The sequence below is a fragment of the Lipotes vexillifer genome, unplaced genomic scaffold, assembly GCF_000442215.2.
Source record: "Lipotes vexillifer unplaced genomic scaffold, Lipotes_vexillifer_v1.1 scaffold554, whole genome shotgun sequence".
Classification (NCBI taxonomy): Eukaryota; Metazoa; Chordata; class Mammalia; order Artiodactyla; family Lipotidae; genus Lipotes; species Lipotes vexillifer.
Genome location: NW_006794635.1, coordinates 478,069 through 497,741, shown reverse-complemented (window position 1 = coordinate 497,741; position 19,673 = coordinate 478,069). Strand labels below are relative to the sequence as shown.

At 40.9% G+C, this 19,673-nt stretch overlaps 2 protein-coding genes across 2 annotated transcripts; both read left to right on the top strand.

Moving 5' to 3' along the window:
* The first annotated feature begins 627 nt into the window (after positions 1–627).
* Positions 628–19,061, top strand: CUNH6orf163 (chromosome unknown C6orf163 homolog). Its single transcript, XM_007467310.1, has 5 exons — positions 628–1,017; positions 5,812–5,906; positions 7,347–7,454; positions 12,284–12,486; positions 18,557–19,061. The coding sequence occupies exons 1-5, from the start codon at positions 870–872 to the stop codon at positions 18,990–18,992; spliced, it is 990 nt and encodes a 329-aa protein (XP_007467372.1). The 5' UTR covers positions 628–869; the 3' UTR covers positions 18,993–19,061.
* On the top strand, positions 2,876–3,548 carry LOC103077506 (density-regulated protein-like). Its single transcript, XM_082931409.1, is given in 4 exon segments — positions 2,876–3,137; positions 3,139–3,290; positions 3,293–3,403; positions 3,406–3,548. Coding segments are annotated over 4 exon segments (597 nt in total). The 5' UTR covers positions 2,876–2,946.
* Positions 19,062–19,673: the final 612 nt, after the last annotated feature.

The following is a 19,673-nucleotide window of genomic DNA, read 5'->3' as shown; positions in this document are numbered from 1 at the left end:
GGCTGAATAATACTCCTTTTCCCCCAGCCACCCCAGAGATGTTTGGATCCTAATCCCTAGAACCTGTGAATATGTTCCATTATATGGCAGAAGGGTCTTGACAGATGTGGTGAAGTTCAGGATTTTGAGATGGGGAAATTATCCTTTATTATCTGGGTGGGCTTGATAGAATCACAGAAGTCCTTATAAGAGGGAGGCAGATGATCAGAGGAAGAAGCAATGTCACCCTGCAAACAGGAAGAGAAAAGGCTATATTGATGTGAGTCCATGGGCCAAGGAATGGCCTCTGAAAGCTGGAAAAGGCAAGGAAACAGATTCTCCCCTAAAGCCTCCAGAAGGACCAGTGCTGCTAACATCTTAATTTTAGCCCCATAAGACTCATTTTGGACTTCTGACCTCCGGAAGTGCAAGAGAATGAATTTGTGTGGTTTTCAGCTACTAAATATGTGGTAATTTGTAATAGCCCCAGAAGGAAACTAATACAGAAGGTATCTGGGAAATGAACAGCTGTACCATGTTCCCTTTAGTCATTATTTCTAGTCGCTTTTATGAGCAAAGCTTGTCTTACGTAGCAACAGTTGCTAAGTAAGTTAACAGTTTAATCTAGAGTCTAGGAGGGAGCAGCTGCTTAAATCTTCCCAAATCCAGTGCCCAGACCTTATATGGCAGAGGCTTTCAGTACCGTTTGTTACCGTTAGGCACATAACCACTACCTAATCATGGCAAATCATTTAATCCTTGCAAGCCTCTAGCATTGTCTTCAAACCTTGAACCTCTTCCAGCTTTCTCAAACGTCTAGCTTTTCTTAAAATGACTTTTTCTGATCCTAAGAGTGTTTTAACTGTACGTAGTAAAAGACAAATTTAATTATGATCAGAAATCTGAATTACACAGACTTTGTTTGCTGTGCTGTATGTAATAAGATAATTCCACCAGCCCCCTTTGGGGAAATCTTCAAACGGATCCATGAGTACAAGCCACTTAAGACACGCTTTTACACTCACAAAGATATACTGGGTAAGTGACTTTGCTGTTTTTCTTTGTTCTAATGTTTCATAGAATTATATGACATTCTTCCTGATATGTAGACTTTGATCAGCCCTCCTGATCAAAGTTGCTTGTCCTGCAGGGGTGTCTGTTTGGCATGAGAAGAATGTGGGTTGAAATCCAGTTCTCTACTTCCCAGTTTTGTGCCTTGAGAGTATGCTTAGCCTCTCAGTCTGTCTCCTTATATGTAAATAGGTATGTTAATACTTATCTTGCAGATTTGTCTTGAGGCTTTAATGAAATATTTGTACCTATTCTAAAGCCTGGCACATAATAGTAACAGAGTTCTTTTTGCCCTTCCTCATAATTGGGCACCTTCCATACTCATAGGAGAGGAAATATCTCTAAGTAATACCTTAATACATGGGTGAAAGAAGCTATATTCTTTTTTTTAATACATCTTTATTGGAGTATAATGCTTCACAATGGTGTGTTAGTTCCTGCTGTATAACAAAGTGAATCAGCTGTACGTATACTTGTATCCCCATATCCCCTCCCTCTTGCGTCTCCCTCCCACCCTCCCTATCCCACCCCTCTAGGTGGTCACAAAGCACCGAGCTGATCTCCCTGTGCTATGCGGCTGCTTCCCACTAGCTATCTATTTTACATTTGGTAGTGTATATATGTCCATGCCACTCTCTCACCTCGTCCCAGCTTACCCTTCCCCCTCCCCGCCCCTGCCCTCAAGTCCATTCTCTATGTCTGCATCTTTATTCCTGTCCTGCCACTAGGTTCATCAGAACCATTTCTTTTTGGATTCCATATATATATGCGTTAGCGTATGGTAAAACTATATTAGTAGCTGGTGACATAAAAGTAGGTAGATCTGGGTAACAGAATATGTACTATATATACACTTCTTCTTCTTCCTCTTTTAAATCCTTTTGTATTTTTAAAAAAATTTTATTGAAATATAGTTGATTTACCATGTTTCAGGTATATAGCAAAGTGATTCATTTATATATATAATAATTTATATAAATATTTTAAAATTTTATATAAATATATTTTATATAAAATATATTTATATAAAATATATATTCTTTTATATAAATATATGTTCTTTTTCAGAATGTTTTCCATCATAGGTTATTACAAGATATTGAGTATAATTCCTTGTGCTATACAGTAGGTCCTTGTTTATCTATTTTATATATAGTAGTGTGTATCTGTTAATCCCAAATTCCCAATTTATCCCTCCCCCATATATACACTTCTAGTAAGCAAATCAAGTTGTAATTACACGTTTCCTTTTCTCCTCATCTGCGTCAGATTTTTCAGTCTGACTTTAAGCCTTAAAAGTGTTTTCCTAAGAACTCTCAAAATACTTCTCATATCCTCTCTTCCTTAATATGTTAAATTAGTGGTGATTAAATTTCACTCCTGACCTTTGAACACGTAAGAAGCTAGAGAATGGACGGTGTTTTGAAAAAGCTAAAATGTAGCAGGAGATCAAATTGGGGTCATCCTCTAAAAATACCAATACCAAAACTGATAACTGATTTTAACTTTTAGTAACTGTTTAGTATGACTTATTAATTATTATCTCTATAATGATTTGACCTTTTACACCCAGAACAGTGGATATCTATTCTTAATATGCTTTTATTGGTTGATTCCTTATGCCTCCTAGGATATCTGAATCCAAACATTAAGTGAATAAATTAAAGCATGTTGAAATGTCTGTATAAATGCTAATGAGTATTGCATAGAGTAGTTCTCAACCCTGGCAGTGTCCTATAGAACTTTTAAATCGAAACACAGACTCATTGGATTTAATACTGTTACCGAGCTCTTGGGCGGCTCTGGCCGGGGAAGAGGAGTCTCATGTGTCACTTCAGCTGGCGGTAGTGGCGGGCGCGGAGATGGCGGAGACTGTGCAACCACCCGGGTTTTGAAATGGCTGCTGACATTTCTGAATCCGGTGGACATGATTGCAAAGGAGACCCGAGGAGCAATACCAAGTTAGGTGCAGATTACCCACTTCAAGTCCTTTGCTGCGGAGTCTATTCATTACCAACAGAGTACTGTGAATATATGTCTGATGTTGCTAAATGTCGACAATGGTTAGAGAAGAATTTTTAAAATGAGTGCAAAACTTACTGTAGAAAATTCACCCAAATGAGAAGCTGGAACAAGAAGTGAGGGTCAAGGAACAGCAGGGGAAGAGGAAGAGAAGAAAAAACAAAAAAGAGGTGGAAGGGGTCAAACAAAACAAAAAAAGAAGACTGTACTACAAAGGGTTAGATAGCCAAAATTCCCAGAGCAAAGAAGAAATATGTAACAAGAGTGTGTGGCCTTGCAACTTTTGAAATCGATCTTGAAGAAGCACAAAGGATTTTTGCTCAGAAATTCTCCTGGGTGCCTCAGTAATAGGGGAGGATGAAATCATCATTCAGGGAGACTTTACAGATGACATAAGTGATGTCATTCAGGAAAAATGGCCAGAAGTGGATGGTAATAGCATTGAAGATCGTGGAGAAGTGAAGAAGCGATTTTGAAAATTTGTATTTAATGATCTGAACTGATTGTTGATATGGCCAAAGGGACTTTTAAAAAAAAAAAAAATATATATATATATATATTTATCCTACAGTAAAACTGTAGCCTACCCTCACCCCTGGCATTTTCACTGTTCTGTACAAGGCTGCTTGGTTTTTTTTTTTTATTGCCTAAGTCTAATAAACAGGAGAGGGTGTCATGCTTATGCATGAAATAGAATTTAGTCAAATAAAAAATTTTGGTCATTTGGTACTGAAGTTTTCTTTTTTACTTTTTTTTTTTTTTTTTTGCGGTATGCGGGCCTCTCACTGTTGTGGCCTCTCCTGTTGCAGAGCACAGGCTCCGGACGCGCAGGCTCAGCGGCCATGGCTCATGGGCACTGCATGTGGGATCCTCCCGGACTGAGGCATGAACCCGCGTCCCCTGCATCGGCAGGTGGACTCCCAACCACTGCACCACCAGGGAAGCCCATGACCCACTTCTTGACATTATCCTAAAGATATAATGTCTGGCTTAAAACTATGGTTGAGAGTGTTCTTCAGAGTGCTACTCATGATGTAAAAAAATTACAAATGATAAAGATGAACAATTGGGAAATGGTTAAAGAAATGATGGTTTGTCATATGGTAGAATATTTGCATATATTTTAAAATATTTTCTAGGACTACTTGGAAAGTGTTTGATAGTGTTAAATAGGAGGTCAGACCCTCAAATCCATTTTATACATTATTTTCATCATTGTTTTGAGTGGATAGGCATTCAGAGAGGCTGAGTTCTTTTTCTGGCTATAAATTTATGTGAGTAAAATTCTGCTAACCATTTGAAAATAATATACACCATTGCTCAATATAGTCTGGGAAATAGTTGAAATTTGTTTTCCTTACAAGAGAAACAGTGACAATGAATCTTAATGAGTACATTAAATGAATTTAAAATCTGTTTTTATAAAGGTCTTAAGTCAGGTGCTACAAACTGAAAAGAAGACTCATTGCTATTTTAAATTGCTATAGACACCTTTAAGAAAGTTAGAACTCATTGTTTATTGCCATGCAAATTGCAATATTAAATGAATCAGTGGGTTTTAAAATAATTGAAATCTTAGAATGTATAATAAAGATACATTATCTTTAATCTTTAAATTAAGAAAGTGAAATTCTGCATTAACTGAATTTATCTGATAAAGCAAATTTACCCATTAAAAAAAAAATACTGCTACCGAATCCAAACCTGTTCTGCTCACCATACAACAGGCCAGTAAATCAGGAGACTCAGGGCAAGGAATAACGACTTTATTTGGAAAGCCAGCAGACCCAGAAGATTGCAGACTAATGTCCTAGAGAACCATGGTACCCCATTCAGAAATCAGGCTTCTTTTATATTAAAAGGGGCAGGGGGTGGGGGGAGGTGGCTGGTTGTTGCAGACTTCTTGGTGCAGGAATCCTTTGTTCTTGCAGCTGTCTGGGTAGGTCAGGTCATGATGTTACTGTAACCTCCAACAAGACAAATTTTATTCTCTGTTCTGCAACTTTTTATCTCTATATGAATGGGGAAGTGTTAACACCTTTAAAGGTCAGAACCCTGAGAATGGGCTATCCTGTAAATTTCAGGCTATAGGCAACATTCTTAACTCAAAGCAAAAGCAATAGAATACAAAGGTTAAAGTAAAAGAAACAGATCTAATATGGAGTCAGATTTGTTCTTCCCTATTATAATACTAATCCAACACAGACCCAGTAAATTAGAACCTTCAGAATCGGCCCTCAGCTTGTGGGGTTTCTTTTAAGTTTTAAAATATTTTTTACATATTTTAATAGTTTTTTATTTGGAAATAGTTGAAGACTGATAAGTTTTAAAAATAGAACAGAGAGTTCCCATCCAGCTTCACTCATTGATGCCTTACATAATGCTGCTACACTGTCAAAACCAGGAAATTGGTGTTGGATCAATACTGTTAATTCAGGTGCAGACCTTATGTGTACTTTTTTTCTTTGGTGTTTAGTTTTATTTTACTTTTTTTTTTTTTTTACTTTTACTTCCCCAGTTGCCTCCCTGTGGACTGGGTCTGATACACAGTGCTGTGAGTTCCCTCTTAATCAGTTAGGGAAGAACTTACCCCTTTCATGGGTATCTTTAAAGCCTGACATTTCCTGAAAGGATATATTTCTTAGATAACTCTAATAAATAACTCGATAACAGTGAAAAGGAAAGCCAAGAAACAGTCTGTGGATATTTGTGATTTCTTTTTTCTCTTCAAACACACAGATATTGGGACAGATATTCTGAATAAAGGAGAGCAGTTTCAAGAAGCTGTACTCAAAGAACGTATTGCAAAAGCAGAAGCTGACGTATGGGTGAAGGTAAAGGAAGTTGGAAATTAACCTGAATTCATCTTTGTGGTTCTTTCACGTTTTGGATTTGTATGAAAGAGTGGGGTCAGGCAGAACTGACTTGAATGCTGGCGTCTGTGGGACCAGGGTAGCAAGTTCTTCAACTCCGTAGTCTTGGCATCTTCAGATGTAAAGGAGGAACAGTAATACTCACTCTGTAGGATTATTGAGAGAGTTCAATGAAATAACATGCCCGGCACACAGTAGGTGCTAAGTAAGAAGTAGAAATCATCAGGAGCTTCCTTCTGTCTAAATTGCCCCTCTGTGTGGATGACTCCTGCCTGCTCCCTTTATTCTCATGGGATTAAAACCTTTTTAAAAAGACATTCTTGTTGTAGTTGTTTATTATTGCTTAATATTTAATATATAGTAGACCATTCGTTTGTGCAGTGTGTAATGCCCCTAAGTGCCTGTTTTTTCCAAATGCTGCGTCATAGCTGACTCTCCTTTTCACCCCCTCTCCCAGCTCCCCTTCGCTCCAAAGTCCTTGACACCTTGTCCATGCGACTGCCGAGGGCCGTGGAGGCAATTTGAGGGTCTTGGGGCTCATGGTCAGATCCCAGACACTTCAGCGAAGCAGAATCTCAATCCTCCAGCTCCCACTTCTTCCAGTTAGAGAGAAAATGCCATATGTGACTTCCTAAAGAAAATTAGCGCTCCTTGAGAGCGGGACAGCCCACAGTGCTAGAACATTATTTCTCGGTTTCTCTATAAAGTAAAAATCATAGCAAAGAGTGTTGGAATTGCCCAGCATTAGTCCCAGCAAAAGCTTGGTATTAAAGTACTTTGAAAGTACAAAATGCTCCAGTGCAAAGGGTAATAGAAATAAAAATCTTACTAGACATGTATCCTTATCAATAATAATAAAATTTAAATTGATTGTGAGCCATTTATTAACTACCCTAACACAAGAGAATGCTTTTGTGAATAATGTACAATTTAAATATAAGTATAACAATATACAATTTAAATATAACTAATGTTCTGGGCATTCTCTTGAAATAAAATAATGAAACCTCTTTCTGAAGACCCTGATGCAGGGGATCTGGGATGGTACTCGGCCTCCCTTCTCAGTAATTTCAGGCTTTGTGCATTTTTCCACTTCTCTGTATTTTCCAGATTTTCTGCGATAAGCATACATGACTTTGATAGTCAATCAAGCAAGAAATAAAGTGCCAAAGAAAAAAGACACCCTAGCAGCCTGCAGTAAAGCTCTCCTTAGCAATTCCTGAAACAGTGATTTTTGCCACGGTTTGGGCCGTGTTAGGGCATCTCTGGCTGAGGCCTAGTTTGCTATGGGAGGTTTGAGATGGGAACGGAGCCAGTAGTCAGAGGCCCCAGGGTGGTTGCTAGTTTTCATTAAACATGAAAACCTGATACATATTAATAAATAAATGAACTCTTTCAAAGGCAGATGAACGCCAAAGAGAAGCAGTGAAGAAAGCCCTTGAAGAAGCAAGTGATATGCACAAAATGAAAATCCAGATTCTGAAAGAGGAACATCAAAAAGATTTACAGGTTTTTATAGTGGCTTGTTTGTTGTCTTTTTAGCGGTACTTTAGTAAAAAGCTCTGGCGTGTTCCATGGAGGTTGGTTGGGAGGCCCAGGATTTTCACAGAAGGTATGCTGGACTCCATGGCAACAGTGATGCATGGGTGCAAGAGAATCCCTTTGACATAATGAAGCATAATGGATGGCCTTTGATATAATGAACCCAAACCTTTATGGGGTTAAGGTATGAAGGAGGCACCCTGCCTGCCGGACCCTACATCCCTTGCCACTGGCTCTCTTTCCTCCTTTCAGTGCCCTTCTTCTGGACCCTCAAACCTGTATGCACCACACTCCTTCCCACCTTGGGGACTTTGCCGGAATGTTCTTCCTGCACTTCATCAGACATCAGACATCACTGGTCAAGGGAGACCTTACCTGATCAGCTCTGTCCTGCTACCCATACACTGTCCTTGTCACCCCACCCTCTTTAACAGCATCACCACCTAGCACTGGTGTAAGTAAATAGATTGGAGGATTGATTATTTGTTGAATATCTGATCGCCATCTGCCTGCAGCCTTCATAAGAGTATGTCTGCCTCGCTACCACCCTTGTCCCGGTGCCAGCACAGTGCCTTGACTTTGTAAGTGTGAAAACGGGCTGAACAGAGGAAGCAGGCGCTTCTCTACCTTCTCCTGAGCTCTCTGTTTGCATCCTTTTTCCTAAGTTTGCATTTACCGCGATGCCAAGAGGGGCCTCTGTTTCTCAGGTATTTCCTGCAGGACCAGAGGTCACACAATGAGGGGAACTCTTTCCAGCCTGTAACTTGTTCCAGTACACAACTCTGGGTAGTTGGTAAACTGTCCAGGCAGAGACCCAGGGGTTCCTTACACAGTTCAGTCCCAAACTCTGCTCAAAGGAAAAAACAACTATTTTCACACGTGGGTCATGGGAGGGACAGGACAGGGCACGATGCAGGTGTGATGATACCTGGGCAGAGGCTGGAGGGAAAGTGGCAGAAGTGTGGACCCAGGTTTGGCCTAATTCAATAAGAACATAACGAATAAACAGTTCAGGGACCATGGGCCCTTTTGTCTCTCGTTTCGGCCGTGAGCACCTGCCATGTATCAGCTCTGTACCAGGTGAGATTAAATAGACTGTCCTCAGAAAACTTTCTGGCAGGAAAGGGAGCTCCACCCCAGGGCTCCTAAGGGACGGTTGACCCTCCCTGCTTGGCTCCATGGGCATCCCTGATTTCACCTCGAAACGGGAGGGGAGCATTTATAGCACGTCCAGATAGGCCTGCTGCTCAGCTAGCTGGGACCGGAACGGCCACACTGGTTCTTGAATAGGGAAATACTCCTCTATCAATTGATAAATCACCACTCCCCGGGCCCCTAACACCTTCACCACCCTGGACCTCCCACAGCCCAGCAATTTGAAGGGGCAACCGTTTCCATGGGTGTGGGCCTCTAGGACCCTGCCCTGTGCTGCAGCCAGAGGATCCACATTTTAAATATCACTCCTGGCATTAGGTTGTGATGATGCAAGGGTAGCTTAGTTGTGATGCCTGTTTCAAGGAGCTTGCCTCCTAGTCTTACTCTAGGTAATTTGATGGTACCCCATATAGTCTTTGGGTTGAGTTGATGCACTTCGTGTTAAAATAGGAGAAGTCCTAAGAAAGTTTAAAGAGGGCGGTTGACCTTTCCAAATTATTCTAAAAAAGTCTCAGGGACTTTTTTTTTTTATTATTATGTTGATGAATGAGTGATTTGTCTAAGAGGGATGTGGAGGGTTGTTTCAGCTGTAGGGTCCCCAGACAGACATTGCTATTGCTCCTCAGGGGGTGTCTCTGAACCACCTCCTTAGAGCCTACTTACCTGCAGATTCCTGGGCTCCACCTGACCTACAGAGTCATTGGCAGCTTACTTAACCAGCAGCCCATGTGATTCTCACATATATTAAAGTTTGATATAAACAGATATAAAATCACACATATTCTCTCATATTAAAGTTTGAGATTACCCGTATAGAGAGCAGAAAACCAAGTTCTTCTAGAACCAAACAGCATTACATTCTGGGACATAGAAATCACCAGGTATTGCTCTTCTGTGATGTTAAGAATTTGGGTGTCAGGTGCTTGCTGTTAAATAAAATTTCCAGGTCTTGTCCAATGGACAGATAGGATTTTGAAAAGGTGCTAATATTATCTTATTCAAATACAATAATATTAAAAAGTAAATAATAAAATGGAAGCTAAAGGAAAATGAGAGTAGGAAATAGAATGAAGTCAGGTGTGAATCCGAAACTTAGAAATGTCTGTATGCCACTAGGTTCTGTGCAGTTACCATAGCTGGCCCTTGAGCTTTCTGACAGTCAATGCACAGAGGAAAGTGTATGAATCACCATGTCCATGAGGTAAAAACAAATCCAGTACTCAGATGGCCCAGATCTTCCTCCATGTGATACCTGAGAGAAACTTCTCATGAGGGAGGCATTGTGTAATAAAGGAAAGTCTGTCAAACATCTGCACAGTAAAGAGGATGGATTTCATGAGGCTGTCTCTTATCTCCAGATAGAGGCTGATTCACTCAAAATGCATTTCAGTAAAAGTAATTTAACTGGAAGGCTTTCCATTGAGTAAGAACACCACCAAACAGCAGGTCATTGAATTATTTTTTCGTAGCTTTAAATAGGTATTGGACATGCTGTATGAGGCAGTAAAATGATTTTAGTTTTACTAAACCATTACATAAAAGAGGGACAGGGTTTAATTCTCTGAATCCTTGTTCAGAACCCAGTCAAAATAAAGGGCTGGTGTGTCATTTTTAAATTCTGTGATTCAGATAGAAATGTATTATGATAATACTTCATCTATCTAAGGTTCAACCATTCAGCAATCTCAGTTACTGAAAATGTACTTGAAAACCCAGAAATAATCCCTAAGAAGTTAAAATATCCCCTAAGACGTTAAACAACGGCCTCTGACTACAAGATAGAGACTCAGGCTTATTACCTGTAGCAGAACCTTCCATTCCCTGCTCAGTGATTGTCTCTGGGAGACAGGGAGGAGGAGGGAGGGAGGAACCTCACTGTCTTATAAGCCCGGACAGCATTTCTGGAAGGAAAATAAACTGATGAATCTCTGGAAAGACCCAAGCATCACAGCCAGCAGTGAAGCGAGTGGGCGAGAAGCTGGTGGGCGAGAATCCTGCTTTTGTTCCTAGTTCTTCCACTGACTCACCCTGTGAAATAACTTAGTTTCTTTTGTTTTTATTCTTTTTTTTGCGGTATGCGGGCCTCTCACTGTTGTGGCCTCTCCCGTTGCGGAGCACAGGCTCCGGACGCGCAGGCTCAGTGGCCATGGCTCACGGGCCCAGCTGCTCCGCGGCATGTGGGATCCTCCCGGACCGGGGCACGTCCCCTGCATTGGCAGGCGGACTCCCAACCACTGTGCCACCAGGGAAGCCCCTGTTCTTTTTTTTCTTTTAATTTTGTTTAATATTGGAGCAGAGTTGATTTACAATGTTGTGTTAGTTTCAGGTGTACAACAAAGTGATTCAGTTATACATATACCTGTTTCTATACTTTATCAAATCCTTTTCCCATTTAGGTTATCACAGAATATTGAGCACCTTTATTTCTTTATGTTCTCTCTTATCCCTGAAACAGATACAAACTGACCTTTAAATGAAAGTTTTAAAACTCCTGGATGGAATTAATTGCCCCTCGTTTCTGGCATGTGTTTCTGGTTAAACCACTGGTTGCAGGATGGGGTCTGGGTCTCCTCTGCTAGACAGCGAGTCCTGAGGAGGATTCCAGCCTCCTTCTGTCTGTAGCATCGGTCCTAGCACTGTGCCTGTCACACTGTGCTGTCAGTGGACATTTCCAGGGATACAGAGATTTCCTTGGGAGTCTGTTTCCCTCAGGTCCTGGTTTGGCAAGTGCCTCCTCTTTTTACTCAGCTGAAGCCTCCACAGGTCCTTCTACCTTGGCGCAGTGGAGCCCTTGCCCCCGTCCCCTTTGTGAACGAGGAAGAGCCCCTCAACTTGAATGAGCTGGAATGTTCCAGAACGACAGTGGGGACTGGCAGGCAGCTTCCTGTGACTGCGGTCGTGTGCGGTGCTTGCTGCCCGGGCCTCAGGTGTCCTCCTACCCAGGAGACTCTCATAGTCATTATTTCTGCCACTTTCCAGGACTGACTTCCTAAAGCAGTAGCATATTCTGTATTTCTAATCATGGATAAAGGTAATAGGACACTATAGAATATTTGGACAATCAAGAAAAAATACCCGTGACCCAATTACTTTTCTTTTTGCAATTCCTTTCCAATATTATCTATATACGTATTTTATGCTAAATAGTTTGTGCATTTCTGATTTTACTTAACATCATTATAAATGAAACTTTTCCATATAGTATACACTCTTCTTTATTTTTTCCTTTTAATAGCCATGTAATATTCCATGGTATGGATATACCATTCCAGTTTTTTTTCTTTTTCCATTTTTTTTCTGTATTCCTTTACTTTTATTAAAAAAAATTTTTTTATTGAATGAAAGATTCTTTAAATTCTATGGTGCTTTACAATTTTCAGAAGTTTCACACACATGACTTCATACAACCCCATAATCCCCTTTTTGTCCCCACCCCCTGTATTGCCCCTCCCCCTTCCCTCTCCCCACTGGTAAACATTAGTTAGATCTCTATATCTGTGAGTCTGCTTTTTAAAATACTCTTCTTTTAAATCATTAGGCTTAACTGGTGTACATTCCATCGGGCAGATGAATTATGATTTGAATAACGTTTTTAAACATCAAAGCTGTAACACCTAAACCTAGTTTTTCTGTTGCTTAAGGAAGTGGTATCTAAGACCAAGATCGAGTTGCATCAAAACATGGAGGAAGAACTGCAGCGAGAACACCTGGCTGCCGAGCAACGCCTGGTCCACAGGATCCAGAGGATCATGATGGAGTGCCACCGGGAGAAAGTCCAGGCCGTGGAGGAAGCCCGGGCCCAGGAGAGGAACATAGCCCAGGAGGAGATCCAGGCCCAGAGAAGGTACTCCAGGGGGCATCCCTGCAAATCAGTGTCTTACTCTGTCAAAATCAACTTGGAGAAAGGGATAAGGTTGAAGCACATAGGTGGATATTTCCCAGCTTTTGTGTTTTTACATTTTTTAAAATTTACTTATTTTTTATTTTTATTTTTGGCTGCATTGGGTCTCTGTTGCTGTGCGCGGGCTTTCTCTGGTTGCAGTGAGCAGGGGCTACTATTTAGTGCGGCGTGCGGGCTTCTCATTGCAGTGGCTTCTCTTGTTGTGGAGCACAGGCTCTAGGCGCATGGGCTTCAGTAGTTGTGGTTTGCAGGCTCTAGAGCCCAGGCTCAGTAGTTGTGGCACATGGGCTTAGTTGCTCCGCGGCATGTGGGATCTTCCCGGGCCAGGGATCGAACCCATGTCCCCTGCATTGGCAGGTGGATTCTTAAGCACTGTACCACCAAGGAAGCCCTGTTTTTACATTTTTATTATGGAATATATCAAACATAGAGAACAATATATAGTGTATAATAGAATGTGTGTGTGTGTGTGTGTGTGTGTGTGGTTTAAAGAAAAATAATACGAATACTCAAGGGCCTACCAGCCATCTGAAGGGATTAAAAAGTCCCATGTTCTTCCTCAACCACATTTCCTTCCTTTCCCCCCTCTCACGAGATAACTGCTGTTCTAAAAATTGTGTTTTTCATTCTATATCTCCAGTTTTAGGGGAGGAGAAGAATCAAGAAATACTTTTCCACAGACACACATAAGTCAGTCTTCACATTCTCTAGCCCATACCATACACTACTGTGGTTGGGTTACTTTTGGTCTTTTTCTTATTACATAAGTCATAATGCCGTAAACGAAGTTGACCTTATGGAAATATAGAGAGCAAAAATTGCAAAGTCCCAACTCACTGCTTCCTACCCTGTCCTTGTCTCCCAGAGACAATCATTTTAAAGAACGGGGTCTGTATCCTTCTGTGCCCTTTTGATGTATTTACAGCCTTATATATGTGCATAATCTGAAATAATTTTTACATAAATTGGATCATATATATATGTGTGAAAAATACCAAAGGAACCATTTTATAATATGTAATGAACATTTGATGGAATTGGCCAGTTTTAACAGGACAGCAGTCAGGAGCCCTAGTGGCCAAGAGAGAACCTCGGTTTCCGGGTGTTCAGCGACCTGACCAAGCTCATGTGGCTGAAGCAGCAGGACCAAAACTGAAACCTTTGTGTTCCACCTCCTGGGCTAGGCCTTGTCTCTTGCTTTGCTGCTTGAGTTAACAAATCTATTTGTATATAATTAATGGGTAAAATCGTCCTTGTTAGAACTGTTTAGAATAGGGCCAAAGGTAAAATTCTGTAGGGGGTGCAGATAAATAGGAATGAAAGCTGCAGCCGCAGCTACTTCGGTGGCCCCCTTCTTGCACAGGCTGTAAGTCACTGTGAGGCAAAGGAGGAAGAGGAAAGAGGATTTCAGGAGAAAGTTAGAGAAGGCGGTAACTCCTGAGTGAGTTGTGGTCCAAAGCAGTGGAAGGTGGCTCTCCTCTCCCTCTGCTTCCCACCCTCCATCTGCAGGAGCTCTGTCCATCCTAAAGAAGCCTCTGGGTCCTCTCTTCACACACACCGGCAGCCTCCTGCTTCCTCCTTCCCTCTTTCGCTTTTGTCCCCCTTTGGCCCTTTCCTCTGTTAGGTTCAACAGCCACCTTTCATTAAGCCAGTTGACTAAGATTAGGGAACTGCCATGCCTGTTATTTAAGTATATCCATCTAGAATGTCCATTTTGTTACTGATGTGTTCCAAGTGCCTGGTGGAGAACCTCGCACATGGTGGGTGTTCTTTAAATAGTTATCAAAGGTTCAAGCTTGTTCCAGTCAGCTGAACCCACTTTGCAGCACACCAGGTCTTATTTCGAGACATTGCTAGATTCCAGCATTCTTTAAAGCATTTGCAGAAATTAATATATACAGAAGGGCCACTGTTGAGAATTCCACTGTGGATCTCTTACTTGGCTATAAACTTTCACTCAATACCCCAATAAAGATGTTAAAAAATAAAAAAAAATAAAAAATAAATAAATAAATAAAATGTCAATGGAAAAAAAAAATATATATATTATAAATCAACTGTACCTCAAGTGAAAAAAGAAAAAGACACAGAGAGCCAAAACATGAAGGAAATGATGAATGTATTTTAAAAAAACAAAACAAAACAAAAAAATTTCACTCAAGACTTAAGAATACTTACATATTGTGACAAATTTGTTAAATGCTCAGAAAACTTTCTTTGTGGGTTGAGGTGATTGAGTTCTAAACAGATTATCTAGGAGACACTGTACTCTTAAAGGTAAAAAAAAGAAAAAAGAAATAAACATCTTGCTCGGAAAGGTTCTAAGTATTTTCTCGTCCAAGTCAAAGGCATGACTGAAGTGACTGCTCAGGAATGTGTGTGGTGATGGCTGTAATTCCTGGTGACAGCTGCCCTTTGTTCCACACTAGAACATGCAAGGCCCTTTGTATGCTTCTCATTGAATCCTCATATCCCTTCCTGGGGGATTCAGTCATCTTTCGTATCTTCAGATGAACATGCTGAGTCTTAGAGAGAGACTAAGCAATTGCCCAAGGTCACCTGGAGAAGATACAAACCCTGGTGTGTTTGATACCGAAGCTTGTGACCTTCCCTTACACCACCCTGCTCACTTCACCAGGGTTCATCAAGTGCCTTCTGAGGCTGTGGTTCTGAGCTCAGGCACTGAGGAATAAGAATCTTGCCTCAACATTATGTGAAGTAACTAAAGCACAGCTGTCCCCTTTGAGCAAGGCTAGAGGGACTTGTGCAAAGAACACATGGGTGCTGGAGGAGTTCTCGGTCGGTCCTGGAAAGATCAAGCAAAGAGTGTGTGGGCTGTGTGATGAGGTGGGTTTCTTGGAAGAAGTTAGTCTTGGTTTGGGGCCTAGAGAGAAGGGAGGAGGTCCCATTTGTGAAGGACTGAAAAGAGTGGGGACAGCATGAGCAAACACATGGCGGGGAAGGTGGGGAGTTTAACGAGGCGGAGCTAAGGGAAGTTGGGAGCATTAATACCCCAGAGATATAAATGCGCTGCTGAAGGTTGGACTCTGGAGATAGCGCCTCTCCTCCCCGCCCCGTCTGATGTCTACCGCCCCCGCTTGGGTAGCACTAATCCACCCGCAGACCAGGTGCAATAGGTTCCCAGTGTCTCAGGTGGAACATCAGAATATATTTTCCTTATAAGCACACTGGTTATGGCTAATTAAAATAGTGCTAAGAGCCCTGTAGTTCAAGTGAAATAGCTCATTGTGGGCTCACCTGGCAAATGATCTGCTAGGTTCAGTGTTTCTCCAAACATTGGATGCACAAATGAATTTTGGAAACAGATCCCTGGATAACTTAGGAATTGCCTATGGAGAAATGAAGTGTTGGTTTTTACTGTACCAACACTGGGAAAATAACTGGTGAAAGTTGGAAAGGACATTTAAAAAAATATCAGATCCTTTTAAGCGAGAAACAGATTTTGGTAGTAAGGAGTTTAAAGGGGGCTGTCATGGAGGGTGGGAGCTGGTGTCATCTAAGGTACACTTTGAGCAGATGTACCTGAGATCAGCTCTGGTGGAGCTTTTTAGTCAGCCCCTTAGATGGACACCTCCTCTGTGTGGGTCCAGAGAAAGCCAGGCTGACCTAGTAGGAAGCTCACACCTGCTTGTGATGGAGCCGTGGTTCTGGAGAAGGGATGTAACTTCCTCCTTGGGGATTTGGGGCTGGCTCAAGGAAATGCCTTCCAGTGCTTCCTGATCTAAGCCCCATGGGCTCTGATCATCATCTCCACAATCTCACCAACATCCTAAAGATTTTATAAATCATCAGCCTGAATCCTAAGGTTGTGTGTAGACACACCTTCTGAACACTATCTATGCCTCTATTGTCCTGTGACCTGGGCTGAGAATCAGGAAGTTGGTTTTGATTCCTCTTCTTTCTGTAGCCCCTAAATCCTAGCAATAACGGATTCTGGCACTTGTGACTTCGTAATATTTCTTGGATTTCCCCCTTTCTCTCCCTCTTCCTATCCCTTTCTCTTTCATCATTAATTTAGATCACTGTACACTCAGAATGTTACAAAATAGTACAAATTGGTCTCTCTACTTCACCCAACTCGGATTCAGTTTACCTGATATTATCAGAATAACAATTCTAAAATGTTATTTTCAGTGTGTCGCCCTCCTGGTAAGAAATGTGTAGTGATCTCTTATGCTATTGAAGCAGGCAGTGTTTTCTACTGAAGGGCAGGAACTCTCCAATTTGCTCCATTGTGTGACATTGAACAATAACTGTCTCCCCAAGCCTCACTTTCTTCACCTGTTACATGGGAATAATAAGAGGTAATAAATACAAACAGAACCGGCTTCAGTGGGTGAAAATTAAATGAGATATAGTGCATGTAAATTGCTTAGCACAGTCCCTGGGACACAGTAAGTACTCAATAAATGGTGACCCTTTTCATTAATAACGGATATAGCCTAGTTGGTGGGAGAGGGAATGAGAAAAATAGCATAGCAGCTGGAGAGGCTCAGGACAAATGATGTTTACCTCCAGATTGGGAAAATCTGTCAGGTTTGAAAGTCAAGTTGAAAGAATCAGAGACAATGAGAGAACTGCATCTTGGAGGGTAGAAGCTGGGGTAAGTCTTGGAAGGACTGTATTAGACTAGGAGGCAGAGAGGGGAGGGTTTTTATTAACAACCATAAATACTCGAATTCAACATTTGTAGGTTTTTAAATCCTCAAATCTTTAGAGGTTCTATTCCAACTAGGTATCAGGAGATATCCACCAGAAGTGTATCTCAGTGGCTAAGAGATTTGCCCTGAACCCAGACTGCCTGAGTTGTAGCACTTGTTTTGCCACTTTTTCTAATTAAGTGAAATTGAGCAAGTTGCTTGACCTCTCTGAGCCACAGTTCCTCATCTATAAAATAGGCCTCATAGACTGAACTGCCTCATAGACTTGTTTGAGTAATCATTGAGTTAATATATTAACCATTGAGTTACTATTAAGTTTATAGTTGGCTGCTATAAATTCTATATAACTGTATACATTATAACCAGAGGCCTATGAATTCATTCAGCAATGGTTCTCAAAGTATGGTCCCAGACCCTTTCAGCAGGTCCCCAAGGTCAAAGCTATTTTCTTAATAACACTAAGATGTGATTTGCCTTTTTACTCTATCTCATCAGTATGTAGTGGTGTTTTCCAGGGTTTTATGTGTGATATCTCAACAGATTGAAACGAAACGAAAATCTAGCTTTTTTTTCTATTAAGCCAGACAGTAAAGAGTTTTGCCACAAATGTAAAATCATGCCACTTTTCTCACCAAAAGTTTTTTGATTTAGAAAAAATATTTTTCCTATGAGGTAAGTGTTTTATGTTAATGTTTAATGGATTTATCGATACTTCACATGAATTTATAAATGTTTGTTAAATGTCTGACTTTTAACTTTTAAAACTGTTAGGGTCACTAGATATAACCCATATGAACAAAAGTTCTTTGGGTTTCTTGGTCATTTTAAGAGTGAAAAGTGATCTTGAGACCAAAAAGTTTGAGACTGCTGTCTTAGAGTATTGCTCAGATAGAATCAAGAATAGGGCTAAACTCACCCTGTGAGACAGTTTCCTCCCCTCTGGCTAAAGGTGAGTAGCTGCATTGATATATAGAAATACTTTCTCTAGGGGTTTGGGAATCTGAGCCTATTTCTTCATTTTTTTTTAGAACTCTGCATTCATATTTTTCTGGCTACAGTGGACTCGAGTCCCTAAAGTTAGCGTTAGACACTAGACTAGTGGCCTCGCCCTAGCCCACAGTGGGGAAATCAATGTGCACCTTCCCTGCTCTGAAAAATGTTTTTTTATTGTTAACGTCTAATCAAAGCTCATCTACCAGCCTGTGTCAGACTGGTGACTCATGTAAAACATGGAAGCATTTCTCCTACATCTGCAGTGAAAGACAAAATCTTTTTTTTTTGGTGACTAATCCATCTAACTATTAATATTCAACCCTTGTTCCTTTCTGTAGAAAGGCCATGGAGGAACTTTTGAGAGCTGATGTCACAGTTATGAAGGATCAAAAGAACAGTGTGAGCCAACTGATAAAGGAAAAAGAACATGACATGAACATCTACTATTGCATGGCTCAGAGACAGAAGCAAGAAGAGGTTCAGGAAGTGCTTCAAGAAGCAGAGAAAACACATCAGGCCACGCTTGGAAATGTGATGGACAAACTGCTTAACACTCAGGGGGAGCTGCTGTCCATGGCGAAGCAACTGGGAATCATGACAAATTGGAAAGATTTCCTGGAGGAGGAGTTACAGGAAACCAGGGTAGCATTTCAAAAATACATCAATTATACGTTTCCAAAGCTCTCACCGGGACATGCAGATTTTATTCTGCCAGAAAGAAAGAAAATACCTTCCAGTCTTATTACTCAGGAGAGCCAAGCAACTCTTGATTAGAAGTCTTCATCTGAAATGGCACTACAAAAGACATTGTTCTAAAGACTAAATAAATTTACTCAAAAACCATTTATTGATCCCCAGTTATGTGCAGGGGACTAGTGAGCTGTGAGCATTTTGATGGAAAACCAAAATATGCAAAAGCACATTCCAGGCTACGATGAGGTTCCAAGTCTGATGGAGGAGAGATAACAGTGAGAGGGGTCAAAACTGACTTGGAGGGAAAAAGATTTCTTGGAAGAAGTCTAAACATACTTCTGTATCTGGCTTTACTCACGTTTACATCAGACATTTAACTATTTTAGTATTTGTTGCAGTTAAAAAACAGTAAAGGGACATGTTCTTAGATGGTTTCCGTTGTGGAGAGGTGTGTCTAGTAATCCAGTATGTCTAGTAATCTAGTCTAAAGATTATTATTTTGTGAACTGCAATAGCTTTGTAGGAAAAAAAGCAGTGCTTCTCGGATTCAATAGGATAAAACTTAGATTCTGGGAAGGCTATATAAAATAATTCAGAAAGGACTCTCTTATATTTGCCATTTGTGAAAGAAAAATATGTCTTTAGAGGTTAGATTCCTTGCCTCAGGGATTGGGAGTCCCCTTATGTTTTATACCCAAGCCCAGGAGTACTTGGAACTCATCTCCTTTAGGTCAAAATGCAGAAAAGCATTCTGTACCGCAA